Raw genomic sequence first — 23,318 nt, forward strand, 5'->3', positions numbered from 1 at the left:
ATGCACCCCCATAGCATCACAGATGCAGGCTTTTGAACTACGCGCCTATAACAATTCGGATGGTTATTTTCCTCTTTGTTCCAGAGGACACCACGTCCAGTTTCCAAATATAACTTGAAATGTGGACTCGTCAGACCACAGAACACCTTTCCACTTTGCATCAGTCCATCTTAGATGAGCTCGGGCCCAGCGAAGCCTGCGGCATTCCTGGGTGTTGTTGATAAATGGCTTTCGCTTTGCATAGTAGAGTTTTAACTTGCACTTACAGATGTAGTGACCAACTGTAGTTACTGACAGTGGTATTATGAAGTGTTCCTGAGCCCATGTGGTGATATCCTTTACACACAAATGTCGGTTTTTTGTCGGTATTTATATGTAATACAATTTCCCAACTCATATGGAAACAGGGTTTGTACTTCATTACACTAAGGTTTCTAATTATTTGATCAGGGGGACGGAAGAGACACCTGTCGTCACAATTGACGTTTCACATAACTGCCAGAAACAACCAAAACATTACCTTTTTAAAAGGGCTTATTTCATCATGGTACAAAGGTACTGGTATCTGTGGGTTGCCATGACAACACTGGCTTAGTTTTCTCCAGATACGTTCATCGTATTGTTTTAAAAGCATCTGATTCAAGCCTGTCGAAAAATGAGTTTGTGGTCATTAATGTGTGTTTGAGCAGCCGTGGGTTGTCTCACAGCAGCCTCAACCACCACCCTCCCCCCGAGGAAGCAGACACCCCAAACTCCCCGTGCGCCCTCCAGGATGTGGAGGAATTCATTGCCATCCGCCATGGGTAAATGTGCCTTTTTTTTCTCTCTCATCCACAAACACCGTATAGGGAATCAAACACAAACGTTGGTGAAGTTGCAGCTTCTTGGAATATAGTGTTATAGTACAAAACTCAAAAGCAGTGAAGTTGTCACGTTGTGTAAATGGTAAATAAAAAGAGAACATAACAAATCCTTTTCAACTTATATTCAATTGAATAGACTGCAAAGACAAGATATTTCATGTTCACACTGAGAAACTTCTTTTTTTTTTGTGCAAATAATCATGAACTTAAAATTTAATGGCAGCAACACATTGCAAAAAAGGCATTTTTACCACGGTGTTAAATGGCCTTTCCTTTTAACAAGACTCAGCAAACATTTGGGAACTGAGGAGACACAATTTTGAAGTGGAATTATTTCCCATTCTTGTTTGATTTACAGTGTAAGTCAGTGGTTCCCAACATTTTTTCAGTGATATACCCCCTGAGAAAATGTTTTTAATTCAAGTACCCCCTAATCAGAGCGAAGCATTTTTGGTTGAAAAAAAAGATAAAGAAGCAAAATACAGCACTATGTCATCAGTTTCTGATTTATTAAATTGTATAACAGTGCAAAATATTGCTTATTGGTAGTGGTTTTTCTTGAACTATTTGGAAAAAAAAACATATAAAAATGACTAAAAACTTGTTGACAAATAAACAAATGATTCAATTATAAATACAAAATTTTACACATAGAAGTAATCATCAACTTAAATTGCCCTCTTTGGGGATTGTAATAGAGATCCATCTGGATTCATCAACTTAATTCCAAACATTTCTTCACAAAAGAAGAAATCTTTAACATCAATATTTATGGAACATGTCCACAAAAAATCTGGCTGTCAACACTGAATATTGCATTGTTGCATTTGTTTTTCACAGTTTATGAACTTACATTCATATTTTGTTGAAGTATTATTCAATAAATATATTTATAAAGGATTTTTGAATTATTGATATTTGTAGAATATTTTAAAAAATTCTCACGTACCCCCATTTGAGAACCACTGGCGTAAGTTATTCAACAGTCTCCCTTCTCATATTTGAGCCTTCATATTGCACCACACATTACCAATGGGAGACAGGTCTGGACTACAGGCAGGCCAGTGTATTATCCGCACTCTTTTACGATGAAGCCAGGCTGGTGTAACACGTGGCTTGGCATCGTCTTGCTGAAATAAATAGGGGCGTCCATGATGACGTTGCTTGGATGGCAACATATGTTGCTCCAAAAGCTGTATGTATAAAAGTAAGTGCATCTCTATATTCCTTCAAAACCGCTCTAAAACAACACCTCCAGGCAACTTCAACACTTTACTAATACCCTCCTCCATTCACATCCCATCTCCCCGGATTACAAACAACCTAATGTAAATAATCAAATGTACTTCTAATGTATATACTGTACTTGCTCTTATGCTTTCTGAACTCACTATGTTCTCTGCTGGCTGTACATATCCTACTAAATAAGACCTACACTGCTTCAATGTCCACATTTCTCTGTTGATGCAATTGTTGATGACTGAAGTTCTGATATCAACCAAAGCTCCTCATCCCACCCGCCGGATTGTTAATAATGTAAATAATTCAATGTACATACTATGATGATTAACCTGTGTGATGACTGTATTATGCTGATAATATATATTTGTACCATGAATTGCTTAGCGTGGACCCCGACTTAAACAAGTTGAAAAACTTATTCTGGTGTTACCATTTAGTGGTCAATTGTACGGAATATGTACTGAACTGTGCAATCTACTAATAAAAGTATCAATCAATCAATCAATCAATACCTTTCAGCATTAATGGTGCCTTCACAGATGTGTAAGTTACCCATGCCTTGAGCACTAATACACCTCCATACCATCACAGATGCTGTTTTTTGAACTTTGCCCCTATAAGAATCCGGGTGGTTCTTTTTCTCTTAATTCCGGAGGACACAACGTCCACAGTTTCTAAAAGTAATTTGAAATGCAGACTCGTCAGACCACAGAACACTTTTACAAAACAGTCCATCTTAGATAAGCTTGGGACCAGCGAAGCCAGCGGCGTTTCTGGGTGTTGTTGATAAAGTATAGACAGTATAGTTTTAACTTGCACTTACAGATGTCGCACTGAACGGTTCCTTTACACACTGATGTCACTTTTGGATGCAATACCGCCTGAGAGATCGAAGCTCACGGGCATTCAATGTGCAGTGATTACGTGCAGTGATTTCTCCAGATTCTCTGAACATTTTGATGATATTACGGAGCCTAGATGGTGAAATCCCTAAATTCCTTGCAATAGCTGCTTGAGAAATGTTCTTAAACTGTTGGACAATTTGCTCAGGAAAAGTGGTGACCCTCGTCCCATCCTTGTTTGTGAATTACTGAGCATTTCATGGAAGCTGCTTTTATAGCCAATCATGGCACCCACCTGTTCCAAATTAGCCTGCACACATGTGGGACGTTCCAAATAAGTATTTGATGAGCATTCCACAACTTTCTCAGTCTTTTTTGCCACAAGTGCCATATTTTTTGAAACATGTTGCAGGGATCTAATTCAAATGAGCTCATATTTGCACAAAAAAAAACAAGTTTTTCACTTCGAATGTTAAATATCTTGTCTTTGCAGTCTATTCAATTGAATATACAATGTGACATTTTCACAGATTTTGTGGTTTGTACATGGCAGATTAATTGCTATCACATCGCCTCATTCAGGTGTAGAGCTCAAAGAATGAATAATGAAGACCGGCTGTTAGAATATCCTATTGCAATGTTCCACCTGGAAAGTGTGTCTATTTTTAGTTCTGTTACCAAGACCACCCTTTTCCTTATACTGTGGGTACGGAATGTATTCAGACCACTTTATATTTTTCACTCTTTGTTTCATTGTAGCCATTTGCTAAAATAAAAAAAGTTCATTTCATTTCTCTTTAATGTACACTCAGCACCCCATATTGACAGAAAAAAAAAACAGAAATGTTAGCAAATTTACAAAAAGACAAACTGAAATATCACATGGTCATAAGTATTCAGACCCTTTGCTATGACGCACATGTTTAACTCACATGCTGCCCATTTTTTCGATCCTCCTTCATTGGAGTCTAGCTGTGTTTATTGTCAGGTTCAAACACTGATGACATCTATTAAACAGACAAGAAGCAAGGAATTAAACAGAGACAGAATTCGATTTAGCTCATTGAGGAGAAACATCTGGGCTGTAGTCTTTGTACAGTCTTCCACCAAGCTCTGACGAAAGATTGTACGCCTCCTCTTTTATTTGGACTTTACCTGATTACATGGCAAGAGCTTTTTCTAAAAGCAGCCGTTGCCTTTGGTTACAGTTGCGGCTTAGAGTTCAAAGAAAAGGTGCCTCATGTGGGTCAGGTCCTGCTTCCTCTCCGCTTTGTACATCTCGGGTCGAGACAAAATCTTCCTGTGGATTACAACAAATCAAAGAAACCGACACCTTCATGTCGCTTCGTATCCTACACAGTGGCGTTTTACAAGCCTTTTTATTGGTAAGATCAAAGACAGCTTTTGTCTGCTCGCCGGGAACTCACTGAAACACAGAGTTTTGTGATAACTTAGATACAATTATTCTGAAATTTATTTATTGGACTTGAATAGGAAAGGCACACTCCTGTCTATATAAGACTTTACAGCTCACAGTGCATGTTGGAGAAAACGAGAATCATGAGGTGGAAGGAACTGCCCAAGGATCTCAGACACAGAATGGTGGCAAGGCACAGGTCTGGCCAAGGTTACACAAAGAATTCTGCAGGACTCAAGGTTCCTATTAGCACAGTGGCCTCCATAATCCTTAAATAGAAATAGTTTGGGACGGCCACAACCCTTCCTAGACCTGGCCGCAATGGTGAGAGAGGTGAAGAAGAAGCAAAATAACACTTGGTTGAGGTCCAGAGTTGCTGTAGGAAGATGGGAGAACAGTTCTGCAAAGTCACCTTTACTGAAGCCCTCCACCAGTCGAGGATTTATGGCAGAATGGCCTGACAGAAGTCTCTATTAGTGCAAGACCTAGGAAAGCCCGCATACAGTTTGCCAAAAAACCCATGAAGGACTCCCAGACTATGAGAAATAAGATTCTCTGGTCTGATGAGGCTGCTTGTCACCTCCCAATACAATCCCACAAGTGAATAATGGTGGTGGTAGCATCATGCTTTGGGGGTGTTTTTCAGCGTTTGGGGCAGAATGACTGATTGCAATTGAAGAAAAGACAGATATCCTGGAAGAAAACCTCTTCCGGTGTACTCAGGACTTCAGACTGGACCGAAGCTTCATCTTCCAACAAGGCAATGACGCTAAGCACACAGCTAAAATAACAAAGTAGTGGCTCAGGAACAACTCTGTGACCATTTTTGACTGGCACAGCCAGAGCATTGACCTAAACCAGGGGTCACCAACGCGGTAGCACCAGGTAGCCCGTAAGGACTAGATGTGTCGCCCGCTGGCCTGTTCTAAAAATAGCTCAAATAGCAGCACTTACCAGTGAGCTGCCTCTATTTTTTAAATGTTATTTATTTACTAGCAAGCTGGTCTTGCTTTGCTCGACATTTTTAATTCTAAGAGAGACAAAACTCAAATAGAATTTGAAAATCCAAGAAAATATTTTAAAGACTTGGTCTTCACTTGTTTAAATGAATTAATTACTTTGCTTCTTATAACTTTCAGAAAGACAATTTTAGAGAAAAAATACAACCTTAAAAATGATTTTAGGATTTTTAAACACGTATACCTTTTTACCTTTTAAATTCCTTCCTCTTCTTTCCTGACAATTTTTTTTATTGTAGAGAATAATAAAAACATTTTAATTTAATTCTTTATTTCAGCTTCTGTTTTTTCGACAAAGAATATTTGTGAAATATTTCCTCAAACTTGTTATCAATGTTCAAGTAAATTTTTTTTTTATTATTGTAAAGAATAATAAATACATTTTAATTTAATTCTTCATTTTAGCTTCTGTTTTTTCGACGGAGAATATTTGTGAAATATTTCTTCAAACTTATTATGATTAAAATTTAAAAAAAAATATTCTGGCAAATCTAGAAAATCTGTAGAATCAAATTTAAATCTTATTTCAAAGTATTTTGAATGTCTTTTAAAATTTTTGTTCTGGAAAATCTAGAAGAAATAATGATTTGTCTTTGTTAGAAATATAGCTTGGTCCAATTTGATATATATTCTAACAAAGTGCAGATTGGATTTTAACCTATTTAAAACATATCAAAAATATATATTTATTGTGAGAAATCATTAAGGTGATCAATGTTTCCACAAAGATAAATATCATTCATTATTAATAATAACATAGAGTTAAAGGTAAATTGATCAAATTGGCTATTTCTGGCAATTTATTTAAGTGTGTATCAAACTGGTAGCCCTTTGCATTAATCAGTACCCAAGAAGTAGGTCTCTGTTTCAAAAAGGTTGGTGACCCCTGACCTAAACCCAATTGAGCATCTCTGTAGAGACCTGAAAACGGCTGTTCAACATCCGAACTGACAGAACTGGAGACAATCTGCAAGGAAGACTGCCAGAAGATCCCCAAATCCAGGTGTAAAAAATCTGTTGCACAATCCCAAAAAGATTCACTGCTGTACTCGCTCAAAAGGGTGCTTCTAAGGGTCTAAATACTTATAACCATGTGATATTTCAGTTTTAATTTTATAAAAAAAATAGCAAAAATGTCGGTGCTGAGTGTACATTAATGAGAAATTAAATGGAAGGTTTTTGATTTTAGCAAATTGCTGCGATCAAACAAAGAAGGATCAATTTAAAGAGGTCTGAACACTTCCCGGTATGTAAAGGTGTATTTGCCTAGTATACACTTTAGTTATTAAATCTGTTTCATGTTTGTTTAGTTCTGAGACATCCTGTGCCTCCAGCCCCTCTGACTGTCCCACGGTCATCTCGGTGGCCTCCAGCCAATCCTGGTCGGGCATCCACAGCTCAACCGGCACAGGCGTCTCCACCGAGAGGAGCTCGGTCTTCTCCTGGGGCTACGATGTAAGACAGCTCTGCAATTTTAATAACATTTTCCTTTAAACAATCATTTCAAATGTGTGGAGCCGGAAGAAAGAAAGTCATAACAAAGACACTTCTTTGTTTGTCTCCTTACTCCCCTGTGTTCACAAAGCCTGGGCCCACTGGCTTTATCGTTCCTTGGGCACAGTTGGTCCCCTAAACTTTCTTTCAAGGACTTTAGTATTATTTTTTTTTTCTTTCCTTTGGCTGCTTCTAAGAAACAAGAATCACAGTGGGAAGAAACTTGCTGAATCCCAGCCCAATTCTATCCTGAATGTTGACATGTGACATAGTTTCTATGTTGCTCAGATGTGTTTGGATCCCAACACTGCATACATACAGCTTTTTTTAACTGATGAGATCTGACAAAAACATGATAAACATTTTTTTATCCCCCCTTAAAATATTGAGGCTTTTTCAAAATATATATATTCATATTTGAAGATAATTTTTTATGATTTTACTTTAATCTGTGGGATTTCCTCCAAAAGATAACCTGAAATATTATGTTAAATGATTAGCCATCATTAAATAAATGCACATTTAATTATTTTACATGGATTTTATACAAAACAACATACGCATTATTACCAATCACATTTTTTTAAATACATTTTTTCACATTTACAATATTTTTGTAATTAAAAAAATTGTGCAGCAAGAAAATAAAGATTTGACCACAAGAGACTAATCTTTTTCCAAACAAATACATATTTTATTTCATTTTTTTACCCACTATAAATCAATCAATGTTTACTTATATAGCCCTAAATCACTAGTGTCTCAAAGGGCTGCACAAACCACCACGACATCCTCGGTAGGAAAACTCACACCCAGTGGGACATTGGTGACAATAATGACCCAGTGGGACGTCGGTGACAATGATGACTATGAGAACCTTAGAGAGGAGGAAAGCAATGGATGTCGAGCGGATCTAACATGATACTGTGAAAGTTCAATCCACAATGGATACAACACAGTCGCGAGAGTCCAGTCCAAAGAGGATCCAAGACACAGCAGCGAGAGTCCCGTTCACAGCGGAGCCAGCAGGAAACCATCCCAAGCGTAGGCGGACCAGCAGCGCAGAGATGTCCCCAGCCGATACACAGGCGAGCAGTACATGGCCACCGGATCGGACCGGACCCCCTCCACACGGGAGAGTGGGACATAGAAGAAAAAGAAAAGAAACGGCAGATCAACTGGTCTAAAAAGGGAGTCTATTTAAAGGCTAGAGTATACAAATGAGTTTTAAGGTGAGACTTAAATGCTTCTACTGAGGTGGCATCGCGAACTGTTACCGGGAGGGCATTCCAGAGTACTGGAGCCCGAACGGAAAATGCTCTATAGCCCGCAGACTTTTTTTGGGCTTTGGGAATCACTAATAAGCCGGAGTCCTTTGAACGCAGATTTCTTGCCGGGACATATGGTACAATACAATCGGCAAGATAAGATGGAGCTAGACCGTGTAGTATTTTATACGTAAGTAGTAAAACCTTAAAGTCACATCTTAAGTGCACAGGAAGCCAGTGCAGGTGAGCCAGTACAGGCGTAATGTGATCAAACTTTCTTGTTCTTGTCAAAAGTCTAGCAGCCGCATTTTGTACCAACTGTAATCTTTTAATGCTAGACATGGGGAGACCCGAAAATAATACGTTACAGTAGTCGAGGCGAGACGTAACAAACGCATGGATAATGATCTCAGCGTCTTTAGTGGACAGAATGGAGCGAATTTTAGCGATATTACGGAGATGAAAGAAGGCCGTTTTAGTAACGCTTTTAATGTGTGCCTCAAAGGAGAGAGTTGGGTCGAAGATAACACCCAGATTCTTTACCGTGTCGCCTTGTTTAATTGTTTGGTTGTCAAATGTTAGAGTTGTATTATTAAATAGAGTTCGGTGTCTAGCAGGACCGATAATCAGCATTTCCGTTTTTTTGGCGTTGAGTTGCAAAAAGTTAGCGGACATCCATTGTTTAATTTCATTAAGACACGCCTCCAGCTGACTACAATCCGGCGTGTTGGTCAGCTTTAGGGGCATGTAGAGTTGGGTGTCATCAGCATAACAGTGAAAGCTAATACCGTATTTGCGTATGATGTCACCTAGCGGCAGCATGTAGATGCTGAAGAGTGCAGGGCCAAGGACCGAACCCTGGGGAACTCCACACGTTACCTTATCGTAGTCCGAGGTCACATTGTTATGGGAGACACACTGCATCCTATCAGTAAGATAAGAGTTAAACCAAGACAGGGCTAAGTCTGACATACCAATTCGTGTTTTGATACGTTCTAATAAAATATTATGATCGACGGTATCGAAAGCAGCGCTAAGATCGAGGAGCAGCAACATAGATGACGCATCAGAATCCATCGTTAGCAATAGATCATTAGTCATTTTTGCGAGGGCTGTCTCCGTGGAGTGATTTGCCCTGAAACCGGATTGAAAGGTTTCACATAGATTGTTAGACGCTAAGTGTTCATTTAACTGCTCCGCAACAATTTTTTCAAGGATTTTTGAAATAAAGGGAAGGTGAGACACCGGTCGGTAGTTTACCATGAGGTCAGGATCGAGGTTAGGTCTTTTAAGAAGAGGATGAATAACCGCTTTTTTGAATGCTAGGGGAACAGTGCCCGAGGAGAGTGATAAGTTTATAATATTTAGCACTGATGGACCTAATAATACAAAGAGCTCCTTGATCAGTTTCCCAGGAAGAGGGTCAAGTAAACATGTTGTCTGTTTTATTCCATTTACACGTTGTAACAATTCCTCTAATGTTATTTCCTCAAAACGAGAGAAAGTATTTTGGAGGGCAGTATCCGCCGTATATACAATCGTGTCAGTGTTAATAGAACCCCGTTGTAGCTGGGACGCATTGTCTTTAATCTCCTTTCTAATGACTTCAATTTTCTTACTAAAGAATTGCATAAAGTCATCAGCTGAGTGGGTTGAGCTACTGGAAGGAGTCCCTTGTTGGGTTAGCGATGCTACCGTACTAAACAAAAATTTAGGATCGTTTTTATTACGGTGGATGAGATTTGAGTAATATTTAGTTTTAGCTAAGGTAAGCATGCGTTTATAAGTTATTAAACCATCACTCCATGCTTGATGGTGCACCTCAAGTTTAGTCGTGCGCCATTTGCGTTCCAGCTTTCTACATAATAATTTCTGAGCTCTAGTGTCTTCTGTAAACCACGGGGTGCGCTTTTTTGGAGCCTTTTTTAACTTTAGCGGTGCTATGTTATCAATGGTTTCGCGCAGGGCGTCGTTAAAGTTGTTAGTGAGGTTATCAATAGAGCCCACATACTTTGGGAATGGTGCCATTACCGAGGGCAGTAGGTCAGCAAGAGTTGTCGTTGTGGCTGTATTAATGTTGCGGCTGCTATAGCAGTTATTATTATTATTAGTTTGACGAACATGCGTCTGAACCTCGAATTTTATAAGGTAATGATCAGACAATACTTTAGTATACGGGAGTATCGTAACTTTGGAAACGTTGATGCCCCTGACAAGCACTAGGTCTATCGTATTACCGTTGCGATGCGTGGGTTCATTTATTATTTGTGTGAGACCACAGCTATCAATTACAGTCTGGAGCGCTACGCACGGTGGGTCCGATGGGGTATTCATATGGATATTAAAGTCCCCCATTATGATTATATTATCGGCGTGTGTCACTAGATCAGCAACGAACTCTGAGAATTCATTAATAAAGTCCGAATAGGGCCCTGGGGGGCGGTAGATAACAGCCAGGTGTAGAGGCAGCGGTGTGGCAGACCTCATAGTAAGCACCTCAAACGATTTATATTTATTATTTATGTTAGGACTAAGGTTAAAGTTTTCGTTGTATATTAGTGCAACCCCCCCACCCCTTTTGAGCGGACGGGCAATATGCGCATGTGTAAAGTTAGGAGGACATGCCTCATTTAGCGCAAAAAAGTCGTTTGGTTTAAGCCAGGTTTCGCTGAGACCGATGACGTTAAGATTGTTGTCTCTGATAATATCATTAACTAACAACGTTTTAGGAGACAATGATCTTATGTTTAAAAAACCTATATTATAGGTAGTGGGCTGTTTTAGGGAGTTTTTGATCAAATTATCCGTAGTAGCAATATTAATAATGTTGTGTTTATTATGCCCAGTGCATTTAGTATAGTTACTACCATATCTAGGAATTGATACGACAGGAATTTTCCGATTGTTTGATTGTTGCTTTGATAAACTGCACGCATCATGGTTAGCCACCTCAGTAACGGGGATTTTCCGATTGTTTGTTTGTTGCTTTGATAAACTGCACGCATCATAGTTAGCCACCTCAGTAAAACACATGTCCAACTCTGAAACACTCAAAGCAGAAAAAACTTGTTCTAATTTAACAGACTCCTTACCCAGACCAGTAGTCTCGCATTTTCCATCTAAATCCGTCTTCGGGATGGAGGAAAGTGGTGTTCTGTGGGGATTAGCCTTCTGCTTTGTTTTTAGCCCCGCTCGGCATCCGCGTTTCCGATCACACCGCTGGCGTCTGCTCCGTAGACGGCCCCCGCTGCTACTAGACTCCGCTGCTTCACAGGCCGCTGGATGTAGCCGCCGATGTATTCCCGTGCTAGTTAGCAAGTCTAGCACGCAAGTGTCTATCGGTCCAAAACGGCCCGATGTGTCCACATCCAGAAGTGTCTGGCGGTCGTACGTGATCACGGAGTGACCACGATGTGAGCCAGCCATTAAGTTTGTAAAAATAAAAATAAAATACAGGGATCTGTTATACAACGTCAACATTTTATAGCAAAAAACATCAATGAATATATTTGGGGAAAAAAAATAGAATATAAACAATATTATTATAATAAATACAAATAATCAACAGATTGTCACAAATGATTAAAAAAAAAAGTCTTAATCACACTTACTGATCCATTTCAATCAATCAATCAATGTTTACTTATATAGCCCTAAATCACTAATGTCTCAAAGGGCTGCACAAACCACAACACAAACCACTACAACATATTTTCATCATTGTGTGGACTCTCAGTAAAACATAACCTGAATTGGAAAAATAACTACATGGTATGAAAAAACTACCTATACCACAGGTATCAAACTCAAGGCCCGCGACATAATTTTATCTGGCAAACACCTGGAAATGATATGTGTCAATAAAATGTTTAATATTTTCTCACTAAATTTAGTTGATTTTTTTCATTTTGACAGAAAAAATACATGTACTGCTTGAAATTGCATGCCTTTTAAACGTTAATATTATGCATTATTGCAACAAATATTACAACATATTATACTTTCCAAACATGTTTTTGTCTAAATAAAATACTTAACTTTACAGCAAATGACCCATCAAATTAATAAAAATGACAATACATTTCATGTTGTTCTTTACAGCATATGACTTTAAATTGAAAACAACTACTACTGTTTTTTGCTTTAGCATTCTGTTGACTGAGCTGCCAGTTTTTGACCCTAAAATCTTTGTTTGTTGTTTTTAACGGTGTATTACTGTAAATGAAAAAAAACGATACATCTGTTTTTACGGTAGAAAAACTGGCTCCTAAGTTGCCAGAATAAAAAAAGATTTTGTACTGTTTTTCCATTAAAAATATAATGTTGTAAAAAACAATGTACATTTAACACAAAAAGTCTGGCAACTGAGCTGCTAGCTTTTTCCGTAAACCCCCCCGCCACCCACCCAAAAAACAGTAGTACTGTTTTTCCATTTACCGTAAAATGTACAAAAAAAGAAAAATCCCCACTTTATTTTACAGTAAAATTTTGTAATTGTAACGTTTTTACTGGGACGGCGTGGCGCAGTGGGAGAGTGGCCGTGCGCAACCCGTGGGTCCCTGGTTCAATCCCCACTTAGTACCAACCTCGTCACGTCCGTTATGTCCTGAGCAAGACACTTCACCCTTGCTCCTGATGGGTGCTGGTTAGCGCCTTGCATGGCAGCTCTCTCCATCAGTGTGTGAATGTGTGTGTGAATGGGTAAATGTGGAAGTAGTGTCAAAGCGCTTTGAGTACCTTGAAGGTAGAAAAGCGCTATACAAGTACAACCCATTTATCATTTATTTAAAATCGACAGTCTGCTTTGTCAGGTTCAAGCACCGAACTATCTATTAAACAGAACAAGAAGCAAGGAATCAGGCAGAGACAGAGTTCAATTTTGCTCATGAGGAGAACCCATGGAGCTGCACACTCAGTTACAGTCCCACCCTCTGCTCCGAGGAACAGCCCCCGCTCTCCTCTTCTTATTCAGTTTAGGAGTTCCCTGGTTACATCGCTAAGGCTGCTTCTAAAGGGAGGGGTCACACATTATGTGAGCAGATCAGTATGCACAATACATGATTATTCAAAATGCAGTGTGCTCGGGGGCGTTGTAATTGTGCTCTTTCTCTGCTTTGTCAGCTTGCTGTTGATATGACTTCTCTTCGTTGAGGTGCAGGTTCGTCCTTTAGGCTGTTAGCAAGCTGAAAGACAGAAAACATCTGCAAAGACAGAAAACATCCGTGGCGAGGCCGTGGAAAATAACAAGTTGTGTGCCCTTGCACTAGAAGAAAAAGTACAGCTTGAGCACAATTGATAATAACTACAGCAACGGCCTTTAAGCATAAAAGTTGTGTGATAACTTATATACAATTATTCTAACATACTTAAAACCATTTATGTAATTAATAATTAAATCCAGAGGCAAATTCATACATAATCCACTGTTACAATTGGCCCTCTCATAACTGCCATGTGGCCCTCAATGAAACCACTTTGACATCCCTGATCTACATCAACATATTCCAAACCGTAGACAAAACAAATGACCCTGCTCCTTGCTGACAGTAACAACGGAATTCCCTCTCTTTTATTTTCCCAGGAATTCGACAAGGCGGCGTCACGACAAGTGCAGCAAATGTTTGAGGAGATCGACAAGCAGCTGTACGAGGGTGAAGGCAGCGGCGTCGGGATATTGCCGGGACTGCAGGACGAGTGTCAGCAGTGGGCCGAGCGCTTCCCACATCTTCGGTTTGTCATCGCTACATTTCCTATTTTATGTGGAAATATAAAATTTTTGAAAGAAACATTTTTACTCTTTGGATGTGTGACTTAGGATCCTGGGCACCCAGCTGGTGTGTCCCAGCGACGAAGGCTTCCAATGGTACGAGGTCAGCAGTAGCAGCTCGTCAGTATCCCAGAAGTCACCAGACAAAGAAGAAAGCAGCACAGAGTGAGTTTCCATGTGTCTGGTTGTCAGGTTCAAACACCGAACTATCTATTAAACAGGACAAGAAGCAAGGAATCAAAAAGAGACAGGATTCAATTTAGGTCATGAAGAGAGCGTGTGGCCCTGCGCTCTCGTACAGTGTAACCCCACGCTCTGAGGAAAAAGTTCCACATAGCTGAAGCTGCATCTAAGGGGATGGGTCACATTATGCAGAAGCCCAGCACTCTCTCTCTCTCTCTCTCTCTCTCTAGGTCGTCCTCAGACGAGCCTTCCATCGTTGCTTCCAGTCATCCCGATTCTCCATACATTTGGCCAGTTCCTTGGTACTCTGAGCTCCTGCATCCTTCTTGAGGATGTCCACGTACGTTAGTGTGGGACGTCCTCTTGACCGATGAAGTGAAGTGAATTATATTTATATAGCGCTTTTTCTCTAGTGACCCAAAGCGCTTTACATAGTGAAACCCAATATCCAATTTTTACATTTTAAACCAGTGTGGGTGTCACTGGGAGCAGGTGGGTAAAGTGTCTTGCCCAAGGACACAACGGCAGTGACTAAGATGGCGGAAGCGGGGATCAAACCTGCAACCCTCAAGTTGCTGGCACGGCCGCTCTACCAACCGAGCTATACCGTGTTGGTTCACACAGCACCAATTTGCTGGCTGGCAGTTCCTGATGTCTTTGGCAGTCTCATTCTCCTTACAGCAATCTTCTCGCTCACCCTTGGTATTCCCTTGTAGAGGATTCTGTTGGTTACGTGCGCACTCTTGTTGATGTTAAGCACTGCACGCAGCATTCTGGTGTGGAAACCATCCAGAGACTTCTCCAGGGTTGGCTTCAGGGTCCAGCATTCGCTGCCATAGAGGAGAATGGACTCAACTGTCGCGTAGAAGAAGCTGAGTTTGTTTTGGCGGGGGAGGTTGGAGTTCCATACACTGGTCATGCCGTTCAGGACCCTCCATGCAAGTGCCTTCCTCACTTTTAGATCTTGCTCAGTTGAGTTGACACATGCGCCCAGGTATTTGAAGTCCTCACACTGGGTCATAAAAAAGGTAAAACAAAATGTGCTTGGAGCGGTGTCAGGTTTGCCCCCTTATCTTCTTGGAGATTTCGGGTCCTGATACGGGCGCTGGCCGTGGTTGTCCAAAACTGAAAAACAGACACTTCTACGGCGAGGCGCATTCCAGACACACAGTGGAGATTTACAAGCTGTCCCGCCTTTGCTTGATAAGAACAAAGACAGCTTTGTGAGCACAAGCGGATTGTAACCAGGGCCCGAGTTGTGTGATAACTTATACACAATTATTCTGACACTTGTCATGCATTCATCAGCATTATCATGTAGTCTTTTTGTGTCTCCAAGACTGAACGTGAAAGGCCGGAGCGCGGCGATGCAGAAGTCCAACTCGGCCGATCCTAATAGCTCAGGCGACAGGCCCCGAGTGATCGAAGCGGAAGGCCACATTGAAGAGTACCTGGCCTTTGACAGCATCAGCCTGTGAGTTTGCTGCACACTCGCCTTTTCTCAGCTGCCGTGCAACCTTGTGTGCCTCACACAGGGAGGACGAGTGGAAGTGCTCCCAGCCATGCCTGAGGCCCCGCTGCATGCCCCCCGTCTCGCCCTACGGGTGTCGCCGTCAGGCTGTTCTCGACCACTTGTTCGACGACGTGTGGAGGCAGCTGGTGGGCTGCACCAGAGAGCTGGTCCAGCGCCAGTGGGAGGTCCATGCCACCGGTATGCTCACCCGGCACCCTCCTCTGGCGACTTTAACTGTGTTTCACGTGTATATAAACAAGGTTAAAAGCCTGAATAGTAAACATGTTTGTACAGCACCCAAAAGCAGTGAAGTTGGCACGTTGTGTAAATAGTAAATAAAAACAGAATACAATGAATTGCAAGTCCTTTTTAACCTAAATTCAATTAAATAGACTGCAAAGACAAGATACTTAACGTTCAAACTGGAAAATGTTTTTTTTGCAAAAACTAGCTCACTTGAAATTTGATGCCTGCAGCATGTTTCAAAAAAGCTGGCACAGGTGGGAAAAAAGACAGAGAAAGTTGAGGAATGTTCATCCATTCATCCATTTTCTACCGCTTTTTCCCCCTTTGGGGTCGCGGGTGGCACTGGTGCCTATCTCAGCTACAGTCAGGCGGAAAGCGGCGTACACCCTGGACAAGTTGCCACCTCATCGCAGGGCCAACACAGTTAGACAACATTCACACTCACATTCACACACTAGGGCCAATTTAGTGTTGCCAATCAACTTATCCCCAGGTGCATGTCTTTGGATGTGGGTGGAAGCCGGAGCACCCGGAGAAAACCCACGCATTCACGGGGAGGACATGCAAATTCCACACAAAAAGATCCCGAGCCCGGGATTGAACCCTGACTACTCAGGACCTTTGTATTGTGAGTCAGACGCACTAACCCCTCTGCCACCGTGAAGCCGAGGAATGCTCATAAAACACTTATTAGGAACATCCCACAGGTGAAAAGGCTAATTGGGAACAGGTGGGTGCCACGATTGGGTATAAAAGCAGCTTCATTCATTCACAAACAAGGACGGGGCGAGGGTCACCACTTTGTCAACAAATGCCTAAGCAAATTGTCCAACAGTTTAAGAACAACATTTCTCAACCAGCTTTTGCAAGGAATTCAGGGATTTCACCATCTATGCTCCATAATATCTTCAAAAGGTTCGGAGAATCTGGAAAAATCACTGCACGTAAGCGGCAAGGCTGAAAACCAACATTGGAAAATGCAACATCCGTGTAATAATAATAATAATAATAATGGATTAGATTTATATCGCGCTTTTCTATTGTTATATACTCAAAGCGCTCACAGAGAAGTGGGAACCCATCATTCATTCACACCTGGTGGTGGTAAGCTACATCTGTAGCCACAGCTGCCCCGGGGTAGACTGACGGAAGCGTGGCTGCCAGTTTGCGCCTACGGCCCCTCCGACCACCACCAATCATTTATTCATCATTCATCCACCAGTGTGAGCGGCACCGGGGGCAAGGGTGAAGTGTCCTGCCCAAGGACACAACGGCAGCGACTTTGATGTCAATAGGTGGGAAGCGAACCTGCAACCCACAGGTTTCTGGCACGGCCGCTTTACCCACTACGCCATGCCGTCCCGTGTGTAAAGGATGTCACCGCATGTGCTCAGGAACACTTTAGAAAACCACTGTCTCTAATTATAGTTGGTCGCTCCATCTGTAAGTGCAAGTTAAATCCCTACTATGCAAAACAAAGCCATTTATCAACAACACCCAGAAACACCGCCGGGTTCGCTGGGCCCAAGCTCATCCAAGATGGACTGATCCAAAGCGGAAAAAGTGTTCTGTGGTCTGATGTGTCCACATTTCAAATTATTTTTGGAAACTGTGGACGTGGTGTGTGTTTACTGAGTCTTGTTAAAAGGAAAGGCCATGTAACACAGTGGTAAAATTGCCCTTTTGCCAACTTTTTTGCAATGTGTTGCTGCCATTAAATTCCAAGTTGATTATTTGCAAAAAAAAATGAAGTTTCTCAGTTAAAACATGAAATATCTTGTCTTTGCAGTCTTTCAATTGAATATAAGTTGAAGAGGATTTGCAAATCATTGTATTCTCTTTTTATTCACCATTTACACAACGTGACAACTTCACTGCTTTTGACTTTTGTACCTGACTAGTTTTGGCTACCTAGCTTCGGCAGCCTTCCTCAGAGGTGTCATGTGATGATGTTATTTTTACCATTCAGGCTTTTCTACATGAACCTTGTTTATATAAATGTATTATCAGCAGGCCAAATGAACTTTTTAACAATATGTGTTTCACATTATGTGCTTGGCAGATGATGAAAGTTCTTCTAGGCGCTTGAGTCCTCCGCCATTGTTCTCCACGCTGCCCACCATGCTGCCCAAGGTGAGGCAGAGCAGAGCGCCACCTTTGCCCATGCTCACTACCGGTCTGCAGTTCCAGGTTAGTTGGTTAGTGGACTGATTCAAGCAACAGATTACAAACACTTTCTTGGTCAACACAAGTGGGAGACACACATCATTTCACAATTATCCAAGTACGGTAAAGGCCTTATTTGAATGTCGGCCCTGCGGTGAGGTGGAGACTTGGACAAGGGACAAGCGGTAGAAAATGGATGGAATAGCCAAAATATTACTGACAGAAAAGCCACTAGGGGGTATGTTTGCTTGTAACCTGAGGATTGCTGCCATACCCTTTCAAGGCCTACTGAAATGAGATGTTTAAACGGGGATAGCAGGTCCATTCTATGTGTCATACTTGATCATTTCGCCATATTGCCATATTTTTGCTGAAAGGATTTAGTAGAGAACATAGACGATAAAGTTCGCAACATTTGGTCGCTTATAAAAAAGCCTTGCCTGTACCGGAAGTAGCAGACGATGTGCGCGTGACGTCACGGGTTGTGGAGCTCCTCACATCTGAACATTGTTTACAATCATGGCCACCAGCAGCGAGAGCGATTCGGACCGAGAAAGCGACGATTTCCCCATTAATTTGAGCGAGGATGAAAGATTCGTGGATGAGGAAAGTTAGAGTGAAGGACAAGAAGAAAAAAAAAAGACGAGGACAGTGGGAGCGATTCAGATGTTATTAGACACATTTACTGCAAACAAAGGAGTTGTGTGATAACTTATATACAATTATTCTGACACAGAGTGCGTGTCCCCGTGTCCAATTTGTTAACACGTATCCCCGTTTCATCTTTACCCCTACGCCCTGGAGTTGTATTCCTCATCTGCTCTTTTTCATTTCTCCTGTCTTGTGTTTTTCCCCACGCCCTACAAGAGGTCAAAGGGCTCAAAGCACAAGTCCCGATGGAAATCCAAAAAGCAGAAAAGGCCGACCAGTGTATGTAAAACTGCCTCGCTTTGAGCCAAAATGGCGGCTCGCGACCATCGCCCTCCATCTCAGCTCCTCCTGCTCTAGTTGTAGACTCTCTGCTCGTGCCCGTCCGTTATCACAGATTAACTTTGTTTTGTTTGCCTTTTTCAAAGTCTTGTGAGTGTTTTTATTTGAGTAGCTTTGCAGATGACGGGGCCTGCTGCATGCTAATTAACTCTTGACAAGTTCACCCCATAAAATAACTAACCACAATAAAGCGTGTGGGTGCAATCTGCCTACTACATCGCTTGTTCTCTCACCAGGCGGGAAAGGTTCAGCACAACCTGAATGACCTCATCACCATCCACAGCATCCCGCTGCAGCAGAGGAACCTGGCCGTGCTGGACAGAACCCAGTAAGGAGGCACTATTAGAAGCCATTAAGTCTCCGTAAACCCACACACCCCATCCTTCCTGCAGGGAGACGGACGAGAGCGTCCCTTTGAGCCTGTCACCTGTCGGCAAGCCACGCTCTCGCCGGGTTCTGGAGCATAGCTTTTCGTCGTTGACCCGCCCACCTCAGTCGGCACGCCGCAGGAACCTTCCGCCCCGGACACTCCAACCTCTGGCTCCAAGTCTGAGTCAGTACAGCACAATGGGATCCATGGATGAGATCATTCGGGGCACACGGCTGTGAGTTGAGGCGCACACACACACACACACACACGCCTTTCAATGGTGGTATTTGTCAGGTTCAAACAACCAAACTATCTATTAAACAAGACAAGAAGCAAGGAATCAAACAGAGACAGGATTCAATTTAGCTCATGAGGAGAGCATGTGCACTTTCACCCTTGTACGATGTCGCCCCACGCTCTGAAGAAAGGGTTCCACACGCCTCTTCATTTATTTGGGCATTTTCTGATTACTTAGCTGCAGCTGTTTCTATGGGGAGGGGTCATAAAAAGCTGCGGTGCTGGGTCATAAACAGTTCAAAGAAAAAGGTGCTTGGAGCCGTGTCAGGTTTGCCCCCTCTCTGCTTTGTAGATCTCGGGTCATGATAAGGTCTTCCTGTGGCTGTCCAATAGATCAAAGAAACCGACACCTCCACGTCGCACACAGTGGAGGTTTACAAGCAGTAGGCCTTTTGCGCGATAAGATCAAAGACAGCTTTTGTCTTCTCGCAGGGCAACCTGAACTCATGGGAAACACGTTGTGTTATAACTTATAAACAATTATTCTGACAGTTGTTGTTTGTGGTCATTTTGGTTGGCTTGTCTGGTGTCGACCCGGGCCTACACTCCCAGACTGCTGTACTGTTCCTTGCGCCCGATGTCATGCCGTCGTCTGGGTGCTGGCTTTTTGGGGGTTGTCCCTGTGGGAGGAGGGGGGATGCATCGGCTGATTCTCGGTAGACGGTGGGTTCCTTCCAAAGCTTTTTTTGTTTTTATTTTATTTTGTATTTATTTTTTTTGTGGCGTTGGGGACAGGTGTCGCCCTCGCTTCCTGCTTGCCCGACAGACTAGGTCTGGAGCCCCTGGGTCCCGCCGGATGCCCGGCTCTGTGGGGGCCGGCGTGTCTGTGACCTCCTCCTTGCTTTCTTGTTTATGTTGTTTTCCCTCCCTCAGGGGGATTCTCCGCCTGGGTAGTTGCTGAATGTTTCATCTCCATCTTTGGGGTCTCTGCAGGCAGGGTCAACTTACCCTTAGGGAGGGCCCTGAGGCTAAGGAGGAAACAAATTATGATTTCTCTCAACAGAATAGCAACAATGCAAAATTATAAATACAAATAATGCAACGAGAGAAGTATCCTACATTTCGATTGTGTAAAGCCAGTATGCCCAGCAGATTTGATCACCTACATCAGGGCTGCTCATTACGTCGATTACGAGCTACCAGTCGATGGTGGAGGGTGCGTCAGTCAAGGGCCAGCCAGGCATTAAAAAATTATACCTAAAAATAAAGCAATCATCAATCTTCACCTAGACGGCACTTTCGTAACTTGATTGACATTCTCTGCACCTGATGGTCTTGTGAGGTGACGCGGCTGCTGCCAGATCATTATTAACAAAAAATGACCGACAGAAAGGCGAAAAACACTTTTTATTTCAATTGCTGTCAAAACTCTAAGGACCGACTGCACAGTTCCTGTCTTCACAATAAAAGCCCTGCTTCATCCTGCTTGTTCTATCAAAATAAGAGACTCAGAAAAGCTAGCGTGTACAAGCTAGCCGCCAATGTATTTCTTGTAAAGTGTATAAAAATTAGTATGGAAGCAACAATGGTAAATGGGTTATATTTTTATAGTGCTTTTCTACCTTCAACGTACTCAAAGCGCTTTGACACTATTTCCACATTCGCCCATTCACACACACATTCACACACTGATGGCGGGAGCTGCCGTGCAAGGGTGAAGTGTCTTGCTCAAGGACACAACAGATGTGACTAAGTTGCTAGAAGATGGGGATCAAACCAGGAACCCTACGGTTGCTGGCACAGCCACTCTCCCAACCGCGCCACGCCGTCCCTTAAGATGGCAAAAAAACAAGCACTTTCATGTGGCGTTGGACAGAAAGGAGGACTTTTTTTCTCCTCCATTTGAAAATGTGGACGTTTATCATCACTACTGTCTGATTCCAATCAATGCAAGTCATCACAATCAACTTATTTTATTGTCTTCATGAAAGAAAGGAATGTTAAGCATGCTTGTATTAGCATTAAACACATTTAACCTCTCTTTCATAAATAAATATAATATATTTGAATGAGGTATATCCCCTCCACTTGGTCCATTGAAAAGTAGCTCGCCTGCAGAAAACGTGTGGGCACTATTTTGCCGAAAAGATTTGGCCACCCATCCAAATGATCAGAATCAGGTGTCCTAATCACTTGGCCCGGCCACAGGTGTATACAATCAAGCACTTGGGCATGGAGACTGTTCCTACAAACATTTGTGAAAGAATGGGTCACTTTTAGTGATTTCCAGCATGGAATTATCCATAAAAACAGGGATGACAGAGCTGGTGTGGATGAACTTGACTGGCCTGCACAGAGTCCTGACCTGAACCCAATATAACACTTGGGATGAATTAGAACGGAGACTAAGAGCCAGGCCTTCGCCACCAACATCGGTGTGTGTGACCTTTACCAATGCGCTTTTGGAAGAATGGTGGAAAATTGCTATAAAGTGAAGTGAATTATATTTATATAGCGCTTTTTCTCTAGTGAGTCAAAGTGCTTTACATAGTGAAACCCGATATCTAAATTACATTTAAACCAGTGTGGGTGGCACTGGGAGCAGGTGGGTAAAGTGTCTTGCCCAAGGACACAACGGCAGTGACGATGATGGCGGAAGCGGGGATCGAACCTGCAACCCTCAAGTTGCTGACATGGCCACTCTACCAACCGAGCTATACCGCCCATATAAAGACACTCCGCAACCTTGTGGACAGCCTTCCCAGAAGAGTTGAAGCTGTAATAGCTGCAAAAGGTCATATTGAACCCTATGGGTTAGGAATGGGATGGCACTTCAAGGCAGGTGGCCATATACTTTTGGTAATATAGTGTACATCAACAATAAGATTTGCTTGAGTGGCTGGACACAACATGTTTAAAAATAAAAGATTTCCCTACATTTAGAATTTTTTAAGGCAGACTTTTTAAATAACGTGTGCCTAATGGTGCTGCAGTGAAGAATAACGGTGAAAAAGTTGCACATGTAGCAGATGGACTCCACATGGAAAAGTGACATTTGTTGTTTTAAATTGTCATCTTCCTCCAATAGACCCACGGCCAGCGACCGGCTGATGTCTCCGTTGTTCGCACTGAGCAGGAACATGCTGCTACCGCCCATCGGCGCCGGAGACGTGGGGTCGGAGCAGCAGCCCAAAGCTGCTCAGGTAACTAACTGCGCACGTTCAAGTTCAAAACCACACCATAGAAATTGTCAAAAAATGGTGGCGCCCTTTCCAGCGCCAGAAAGGCCAGTCGAGCCGGGCCCACAGCGCTATAAATGATGAGGTTGCTAGTTCAATTCCGAGGGATCGTCTCTATCCACTGGATGTCTTCTCCCGCCCCAACACCACACACACATACAGGGTAAGTTGGCCCCTTTTATGAAACTGTTTTGGAAATTGTAGTGTTTGAGCGCTGATGTTCCCTCTCAGTCGGACACGCCTTACCGGCGCTCCTTCACCTTGCTGGACAACATCGGGCAGGGGAGGCCTGGTAGAGCCTCTGTCGCCACAGGTAAGAGATTTAACTGAAATATCGGTTATTGAAAACAGTTTTACAGCCCTCTACCAAAGGCCAAAAAAATCCTAATTTAGCTTTGCACCAAATTATACACCCTCCTCCAAGGTTCCGTCTAACGTTTCTAACTGCCTGAGCATTGTTGG

The 23,318-nt window shown here is 42.4% G+C and overlaps 1 protein-coding gene across 5 annotated transcripts in view; it reads left to right on the forward strand.

Annotated features, from left to right (window-relative positions):
• The window catches only part of fam149b1 (family with sequence similarity 149 member B1), a 29,789-nt gene that overhangs the window by 1,078 nt on the left and 5,393 nt on the right, over positions 1-23,318 (forward strand). Inside the window, exons 2-14 of one of the 5 annotated variants that reach the window (XM_061911611.1) lie at positions 690-803; positions 6,694-6,838; positions 13,727-13,875; positions 13,961-14,077; positions 15,435-15,569; positions 15,631-15,806; positions 17,917-18,044; positions 18,888-18,950; positions 19,247-19,338; positions 19,403-19,615; positions 22,706-22,820; positions 22,894-23,019; positions 23,088-23,169. In XM_061911611.1, the coding sequence (XP_061767595.1) occupies positions 690-803; positions 6,694-6,838; positions 13,727-13,875; positions 13,961-14,077; positions 15,435-15,569; positions 15,631-15,806; positions 17,917-18,044; positions 18,888-18,950; positions 19,247-19,338; positions 19,403-19,615; positions 22,706-22,820; positions 22,894-23,019; positions 23,088-23,169 (1,655 nt within the window). The remainder of the gene's footprint in view (positions 1-689; positions 804-6,693; positions 6,839-13,726; positions 13,876-13,960; positions 14,078-15,434; positions 15,570-15,630; positions 15,807-17,916; positions 18,045-18,887; positions 18,951-19,246; positions 19,339-19,402; positions 19,616-22,705; positions 22,821-22,893; positions 23,020-23,087; positions 23,170-23,318) is intronic. The other 4 variants (XM_061911612.1, XM_061911614.1, XM_061911615.1 and 1 more) reach the window with 4 other exon arrangements.

The sequence above is a fragment of the Nerophis ophidion genome, linkage group LG09, assembly GCF_033978795.1.
Source record: "Nerophis ophidion isolate RoL-2023_Sa linkage group LG09, RoL_Noph_v1.0, whole genome shotgun sequence".
Lineage (NCBI taxonomy): Eukaryota > Metazoa > Chordata > Actinopteri > Syngnathiformes > Syngnathidae > Nerophis > Nerophis ophidion.